The sequence below is a fragment of the Elephantulus edwardii genome, unplaced genomic scaffold (genome assembly GCF_000299155.1).
Source record: "Elephantulus edwardii isolate Elephantulus edwardi_28Jun2011 unplaced genomic scaffold, EleEdw1.0 scaffold00099, whole genome shotgun sequence".
Lineage (NCBI taxonomy): Eukaryota > Metazoa > Chordata > Mammalia > Macroscelidea > Macroscelididae > Elephantulus > Elephantulus edwardii.
Genome location: NW_006399849.1, coordinates 8,315,137 through 8,323,905, shown reverse-complemented (window position 1 = coordinate 8,323,905; position 8,769 = coordinate 8,315,137). Strand labels below are relative to the sequence as shown.

The following is an 8,769-nucleotide window of genomic DNA, read 5'->3' as shown; positions in this document are numbered from 1 at the left end:
CCAAAGGATGTCAGACGAAGCCTCAGAATCCTTGCCTCTGAGGAGCAGCCTAGTTTCACCCTCTCCAGGATGAACTTATTAGTTCTCCTAGCAGTCCATGGTATATTCAATACTCTTCTCAAGCACCACAGTGCAAAGGCATCAACTCTCCTATCATCCCTAGTCATTGTCCATCTCTCTGATGCATAGCAAATAATTGCAAAGACCATGGCCTGCATCGGGTGCACCTTAGTTTCCAGATTGACATCATTCCTCTTCAGGACTTTGGAGAGGTCTCTGACAGCAGGCTTTCCCAATGCAATTCGTCTTTTAATTTCCTGGCTGCTAGAGCCAAGAGTGTTGATTGTAAAGCCAAGCAAACTGAAGCTGTCAACAATCTCAATCTCTTCATCATCTATCATGATGCTTCCAATTGGCCCAGTGGTGAGAAGTAGTGAAGGAAAAGATGTGATCCTGACCCACTCTAAAAAGGGGTGGGCAAAGTACCCAAGAGGAAGCAATTGATAATGGAAATTGCAGTTTGAGAGCTTCTTTCTCTTTCCTATTCAATTCAAAGCCTTGCCTTTCATTTGAAAATTGTTAGCCTTGATGCCAGAAAACTTTGACATCTAAATAATGCAGCCACTCAGAGGTTTCTCATTCTAAGGCCTTCTGAGTATTGTAGTCTATTTTGAAGCAGAATCTCAATAAATTCTGGGGCTTAATATATCCATAGAAATTGAATTTTAAAATCATACCGTGTAACAGAGATGTAACTAATACCTATTTAAACTCCTAACAGGTGTCTGGATGGAAGATTACTCAACCCTCCTTTTCTTGAATGTTGTGCTTTTCCATTATCTTCCATTTGTTTTTGCATCATTTTGTAATACACAGATAGAAAAGGACATAGAATGGAATAAAATTCCCTGTGATACTGTGCAATTATACAGTAATGACTGTCATGTAAGAAGCATTCAATGCAAAGAAAATCCTTCTCCAAAACTACATCTACTTAATATATCCTCAAATTGCATCGGGACTTTATCAGCTAATAGTTTTTCAGGTCTGAAAAAGAAGTGCCTGAAAGAGTTTCCGGGATTGCTTTTGAGTGGTACGAGGCTACAGAGAATTACATTGGATTGTACCTGTGCATTCGTAAAGGGCATCAACAAGCCACTAAACAATACTCTCTGTGAAGAAATGTTGGCAATCTGTAAGGATTCTTCAGTGGCCTTTTCTGTAGGAATTTTCTTCTTCTTATTTTTGGTGTTCTGTGGAATTGGGTGTATTTGGCAGTGGAAACACCCTAACACAGTCCGATTTGCCTTACCAAAATTTTTGCAAAAGAGAAGAAGCAAGAAGAAAGACTATGCTAAGACACCATCCTCGAGTCCTCAGATTATCGTCCCAAAGTATAAAATCTCAGCTCAATCACAGACACACAGACCTGCTCTCGGGGCAACGCACGTACGTGACAACTACGAAAATGTGAAAACCGGTCCCCACAAAGCTAAAGAAGAAAGTGAAAAAGACATATACGAAAACACGAGGCAGTCAAATTTTGAGGACCATATCTACGGAAACGAGCCATCATCGGACTACTGCAACTTCCAGAAGCCTAGAACTTCGGAAACCCCACAGGATGAAGATATATATATTCTCCCAGATTTGTGATGGCTTCAAAGGGTGGGCTTTTGGTGGGAAATAACTATTGACTGTGGCTTTTATTGTACTAATAATATGATTACTAATCAAACTCAAATTAAATCCCGTGATCTTTCCTCTATCTCTACCCCTTCGGATCTTTTCTCTGTGTTTCATATAGATTAATTCTTGATGTGTCCTCTCCACTCCTGTTGCATCTGGATAAAATCTGTATTTATCCTGCCTCCATATCTCTCTTTTTCTATTCCTACCTCACCATCTTTTTTTGACTTTGCTAATTTTCACAAGCTCTTCCCTGTCTTTTTCTGACTTTGGCTTCTACCTCAGTAGAATTTTCATGATGCTGCCAAATTTTAATCTTCAGAAAGTATCCTCAATGACTGTGTTACACCTTTCTTTAACTTTGAATGCTTCATCTTTGCAAAAAACATCAAACCTTTAGTCCTAACTCAAAAATTTATCATTTTCCACAAGTGGGACCAATTTCTTTTTCCAGTTGCCTTTTCTTAGCAGTTTCTCACTTGTACGCCTTCAAGTCAGAATCCTCTAAAGTCCAGCCATATTCAGCACAACTGCATACTTGGTGCTTTTAAGCCCTTCTCTCAAGCCTGCCTCAAATTGAAACTTCATGTCATCAGTATCCTTTCATAGGAACATTTTTTCCCCTCTTAAAGCTTCCTCTAGTTGTTTTGTCTGCTCACATTTTGAAACTTTTAAGGGTATCAGTGTTTACTATGATGTTTTATTATTAAATGTCCTGTGAAAATGCCTCCTAAATCCCAGCTAAATGATAAGGACCTGCATCACATTCACGTTTTATCCCCAGCATCTAGACTGTCACATGAGATACTTAGCATCTGTTCAATTGATAAAAATGGAATTGTACATTTTATTAAGTAGTTTTGAAAAATAAATTCACTCATTACACATATCTCCAAGCACTATTTATTGAGTACCTTTTATCTGTCTGTTACTATGCTATGCACATTACTAGAATTGATAGTACCACAGTGAAAACAGTAACGTGAATTTTGAATCTACTCTATAGTGTAGGTAAGAAAAAACAAGAGCAAACACATTAATACTGTTACTATTAAGCTATGACATGTTATCTCTAAACTCACCTTTCTATCCAAGGACCTGAATTACTTAAACTGGAACTCATAAAAGTCCATTTTCCCTTTGCCAGGTGATTTTGTGTTAGCATGCATATATCAAAGATACTGAAGAAGACTCAGAAATCATTTACCAATCGATATTGAGCCAATTCAGATTCATGAAGACCTGGGTCAGAGTTGAAAACTCCATAGTGTGTTCAGTGACTGATCCTGGGGTAGAAGCAAATTACCAAGATTTTCTTATGAGGTGCCCCTGGAAAGGCCCAAACCTTCAGACTATCAATCACCGGCTGAACATGTTAACCACTTTCACTATGGGTTACAGCCGCCTTGATGGTAACTGGTTTGGAGACTCTGCATACAAATAGCTATCATTTTCAATTGCTCACCAAAAGTTTGGAGGTTCAAGTCTACCCAGAGGGACCTTGGAAGAAAGAATAGCTGATTAACTTCTAAAGGATTAACCACAGAAATGGTGAAGAAACGCAGCTCTACCCAGAAACATGCAAGGTTGCTAGCAGTCCGAGTTGGACTGACAGTAGCTGAAAGCCATAGGAATGTTTTTTCTTGTTGTGAACACCTTGAGAACATTCTTGTTCTGAACATCTGTTCAGCTATGTTTGCTGTTGTTGTTGTCATGTGTCATCAACTCAGAACCAATCCAAAGCTGACTCTCTAGCAGGATTTTCAGAGGCAGTAAATCACACAGGAGGAGAATGCTTATCTTACAGTTCTAAACACATGCCTTTCAGTAGGCAGCAAAATTCCTCACCGCTAGGCCACCAGAGCTCCATCAATACCCTAGCTATGTTCTTCGCTCCAGTCTTATCCAGAGTTTCTGATTCTAGCTTCCAGAGCCTTTCTACATTCTCGGAAACAGTTTCCTTGGCCCCATCAGAGGACCAGCACTTGTGAGGAATAGCCACTCCTTAGATTCTGAAAACCAGCCCTGCAGGACCTCTCTCCAAATTCCTTAGGTAACAGCAGAAAAGAAGTGGCACCTGCTCTTCAGATTTGTTGGGGATTTTTGTTATTATTTTATACTGGTTTACATACAAAGTTCACAAAGTTTGTATACATTGTTTTTCACACTGGACCTTTCCCCTTTGGTTTACCCATCCCTCCCTCCACCCATCAAATTGAGTGACTCCATAATTAAGCCCTTCTCCTTGGATCTTCATACTCCTTCTACAATAATGGTCTTATACAGTATTTGTATCTTATGAGAACGCATTAGTTCACTCAGAATAATGCTTTCCAGTCCCTGCCATGTTAGGTACTAATTTACAAAATCATTGCTCTTGGGCACTGCATAGTATCCCATCGTGTGACTGTATCAAATTTCTCAATCCATTCCACTGTGATTGGGCATTTGGGCTGTTTCCATTCATGTGATGGTGAATAGCACTGCTGGGAATATTGGTGTTGAGCTTTTAGAGTTTACCAAACCTGCAGTTCTCCCTCTCCCAGGGTCCCCCCGCCTTCTTTTCCATATTATTAGATCTTAAATTTTTGCTGTATTTATTATTATTACATTATTATTATTTTTAATGAAAATTTACAGAGACTTTGGATTTCCATTCATTCATTGTTGCACTTTTCTCTCTGCCTACCGCTCCCCTCCCAGTTCACTTTTCTTTGAAAAGTAAAAGAAAAATTCTTTCATTGTTATATAATCCTTCCCCCCAGGTCTACTCCACTATGCAGCCTTCGTTCTGGACTCCTGTCATGACAATAATATCTAATCACATATCCCGTTTAAACAGTTTTGTCCCTTCTCTATTTCAATGCAGTATACATCATTTACCCCATCTTTCTCAGTCTCCCAACCGTGATGTCACTTCCATTTTACAATAGTGACACTAGGCAGTATTTGTCCTTTTGTGACTGAGATATTTCATTCAGCATAATGTTCTCCAGGGTCACCCATTTTGAATAATATTTCATTAGTTCCTTCTTTTTAATGCAGCATAATATTCCATTGTGTGAATATGCCAGAGCTTCTCTATCCATTCATTTTTTAATGGACACTTAGGTTGTTTCCAACTCTTTGCTATTGTGAGCAAAACCACAATAAACATGAGTGTGCATATATCTGCTTGGGTGGCAGTTATGGTTTCTTTTGGGTATATTCCCAGTAATGGAATTGCTGGGTCAAATAGTATTTCTATTTGCAACATTTTGAGAAAGCGCCATACTGCCTTCCACAGTGGTTGCACCATTTTACACTTCCACCAACAGTGAATAAAGGGTTCCAGTTTCTCCATAATCTTGCCAGTATTTGATGTTTGCTGTTCCGTTAAGTTTTGCTATTTTTACTGGGGTGAGATGATATCTCATAGTTGTTTTGATGTGCTTCTCTCTTAGAGCTAGGGATTTTGAACATTTCTTCATGTGTTTTTTGGCCATCTGAACATCTTCTTTGGTGAAATATCTGTTCATATCCTTTTTCAATTTGGTTGTTTATCTTATTGTGGTGCTCAAGTATTTTATAAATTCTAGATATAAGTTCCTTATCTAACAAGTCATTTCCAAATACTTTTTCCCAGTCTGTGGCTTCCCTTTTTACCCTGTTGGAGAAGGTTTTGGATGTGCATAGGGATTTGATTCTTAGAAGATCCCATTCATCTATTTTATCTTATCCTGGTTGTAGATTTTTCAGGATGCTTGGAAGACTGTTTATGTTGTGGATTAGGATTTCTAGAGTTCTTCCAAACTTTTCTTTAATGAAGTTTATAGTCCTTGGTTTTAGTCCTAGGTCCATAATCCACCTAGTGTTGCTTTCTGTGTAGGGAGTGAGGTGTGGATCTTGTTTGAGTCTTTGGAGAGAGGTTAAAGGCATTCCCTTTAAGAGCAGGAACTAGGGAAGGATGCCCATTATCATCTACTCTTGTTTCATTTGGAATGGAAAGAAGCCCTGAAAAGCACAACAATCCTTAAAATTAGAAACAAGGTAGGAGGCATTTCACATCTTTATTTCAAATCCTACTACACTGCCTTGGTGGTCAAGACAGCATGGTACTGGTACAATGACAGACATATAGATCAATAGAATAGAATTGAGAACCCAGAAATCAGTCCATCTACCTATGGTCAACTGATTTTTGACAAGGAGATTAAATCAGTTAAGTGGGGAAACGACAGCCTTTTTAACAAATGATGTTGGCAAAATTGGAAAACTGTGTGCAGAAAACTCAAGCAAGGTCTTCTAGGTTCTAATGAGCCCCAGGCCTGGGTGTGGTAGTTGCTTCCTGTAGGTAGTATCTTTGTGTTTGTTTTTTTTTTTTAAGTTGTGGGGTTTGTTGTTTTGGGGTTTGTTTGGTTTTTTTTTTTTTCATTTGTATGCTTAAAAGTTTATATACATTGTGTTCCACACTATTCTTCATTCATTTTGTGTTTCATACAATCATTCTCATGCATTATGTTTTATAAAATTAATCACCATTGCACCTTACCCACCATTATCCTATCTTTTTGCCCAGGTCCTGTAGGTGGTATACTTTTGGTAATCCAGTGTCTCCTTTTTGTATTTTTCATCTGCAAATATTTATAGCTAATTCCTCAAATTGAACTCTGCGTTAAAGTGAATTTTAAAATAAATTTGCTTCTTGGTTAAATGAGACAGAAAGATATAAATAAAAATGATAGTAAGTGCTTTGAAAAAATACAGTTTTGAGAGCAATGTGGATAGGGTGAAAAAGTGTTTTGAGCTAAATAAATGGTCAAAGTGCCAAGACTTGAAAGTTATTGTTGTGATTGTGTACCGTGAAGACAGGACTGATGAGGTCTAAAACCAGAGTGTTTTCAGAGGCAGTAAATTGCAGGGGAGTTGATTACCCATCTTTCTCCCTTGGAGCTGCTGCTCACGGATTTGAACCACATGCATCTGTGTTGGCAGTGCAATTCTTTAACACTAGGCCACCTGAGGTTAGAGAAGGGTATAGAATGTGAAAAGAACATGAGGCATTAAAAAAGCCTGGTGCTCTGGGAAGTTAAAGAAAGCTGTTGTGGCTGGATTTTAGAGAAAAGGAGTGGAAATGGTACCAAATAAATTAATAAAAGCTACAACTAAATGGCAGACAATGCAACCTCTAATAGACTTTTGCATACAATGTGCATACATATGTGTGACTGGAAGTAAAGAGTTTAAGCAGAGAAGTGATAGGGTGAATTTACATTAAAAAATACTCTAGATTTAGAAATGTCTGAGAAAGGAAAAGATCAAAGTTGATAGGACAGTTAAGAAGCTTTTGCATTAAATTTAGACTGGGTGACAGCAGCATAAACAAAGACATTGGCAATGCTTCCTTGTACTTTGGAGAAAATGCCCACAGCCCTGACTGGTGAACTAAATGTGTGTATGCGGCTGGAGAAGGGTAAAGCTGAGGATTATGGGAAAAGGAAGGAGTGAGAAAAGCCAGCCATATTTCTCGCTGGAGCAGCAAAGGTGATGATAAAGGATTCATAGGTATAAACTGTTCCTCACTTGGACAGTCAATAACATGAAATCACACTCCAATGGCTTAGATATCTAATACTTTTCTTTCTTGCTGAGGCAATGTTGTAGTCAGTCATTGAAGGGTTCATCATATCAGCTCAATGATTCCATCAGAGATCCAGGAACTTTTAAAATTTCCCTTCTGCCATTCTTTGTGTGTGCATTTTATTTTCATATGCATTGCTCACAGTCACCACCTGTTTGCTGAACCATCAGACCTTACCACATTTTATGCAAATGACACAAATGTTTCTTGGTACATTCTTTTTTTGCTTTTGTTGCAGATCATGCATCTGCCTCACTTTAAGTTCCTTACAAGCTATGAGCACTGGGTATATTATTTTCAAGTGTGGTTTATTCACACAGGTAATGTTTTGTTGTGCACCACCGAGTCAGAAATGACCTATAGCTGACCCTCCAGAGGGTTTTCAGAAGCAACTAATCACACAGGAGGAGATTGTCTATTCTTCTCACATGGAGCAGCTGGTGGACTTGAAATGTGTGTCTTCCGGATTTTAGTGCAGCTTCTTGCCAGTAAGCCACTAGAGCCCCCTATAATATATGGGAAAAAATACTATACATCCATGTCCATAAAGAAGAAGAAGAGAAAAAAGAAATATTAGGAGTTATCTGTGTATATATCATTGTCCAGAATGTGTAACATGAACTATACTAGGTCCAGCGAAGGGCAGGAAATTGAATGTTAAAAGGAGGAAAGGAAGAAGAGAAATTGTCAGTGCGGCTTGAGTCACCTAAATATTTTCCACAAAGGCAATAATGAATTGCTGTTGCTGTTGTTGTTATGTGCCATCAAGTTGACTGCGACCCATGGTGTACCCTGTCTGTGTACAATAGCTCTGAACCCTACCCTGTCCTCAGCCAGTTTCACTGTCTCCAACACATCTATCCATGATCCATCTATTTATTATCTCAGTTGCTGTGTCACTCTATCTCATCCAGAATCTTCCTCTCTTGTGCTGCCCCTCCACCCTTCCAAGCATGATGTCCTCCAAAAACCAGTCCTTCTTGGCGATGTGCCCAAAGGATGTGTGACATAATCAGTTGTTGTTGTTATGTGCCATCAAGTTGCTTGCGACTCATAGTGACCCTATGTACAACAGCCCTGAACTCTGCTCTGTCCTGTGCCAATCACCCTGTCTCCGATACACCCATCCCGATTATTCCAGTCACTGAATCAATCCACCTCATAGAGGGCCTTCTCCTACTGTGCTGTCCCTCCACCCTACCAAGCATAATGTCTCTCTCCAAGGACTGGTCCCTCCTTACAACATGTCCAAAGTATGTCAGAAGAAGCCTCAGAATCCTTGCCTCCAAGGAGCAGCCCGATTTAACCCTCTCCAGGATGAATCTTTTTGTTTTCTAGCGATCTATGGTACTCTCAATACTCTTCTCCAGCACCACAGCTCAAGGGCATCAATTCTCCTTCTATCCTCCTTGGTCATTGTCCAACTCTCTGATGCATAACAAGTGATTGCAAAGACCATG

The 8,769-nt window shown here is 39.2% G+C and overlaps 1 protein-coding gene across 1 annotated transcript; it reads left to right on the top strand.

Annotated features, from left to right (window-relative positions):
• The first annotated feature begins 1,182 nt into the window (after window positions 1-1,182).
• On the top strand, window positions 1,183-1,656 carry GAPT (GRB2-binding adaptor protein, transmembrane). Its single transcript, XM_006891540.1, has one exon. It carries the CDS (start codon window positions 1,183-1,185, stop codon window positions 1,654-1,656), a length of 474 nt encoding a protein of 157 aa, XP_006891602.1.
• The last annotated feature ends 7,113 nt before the right edge of the window (window positions 1,657-8,769 follow it).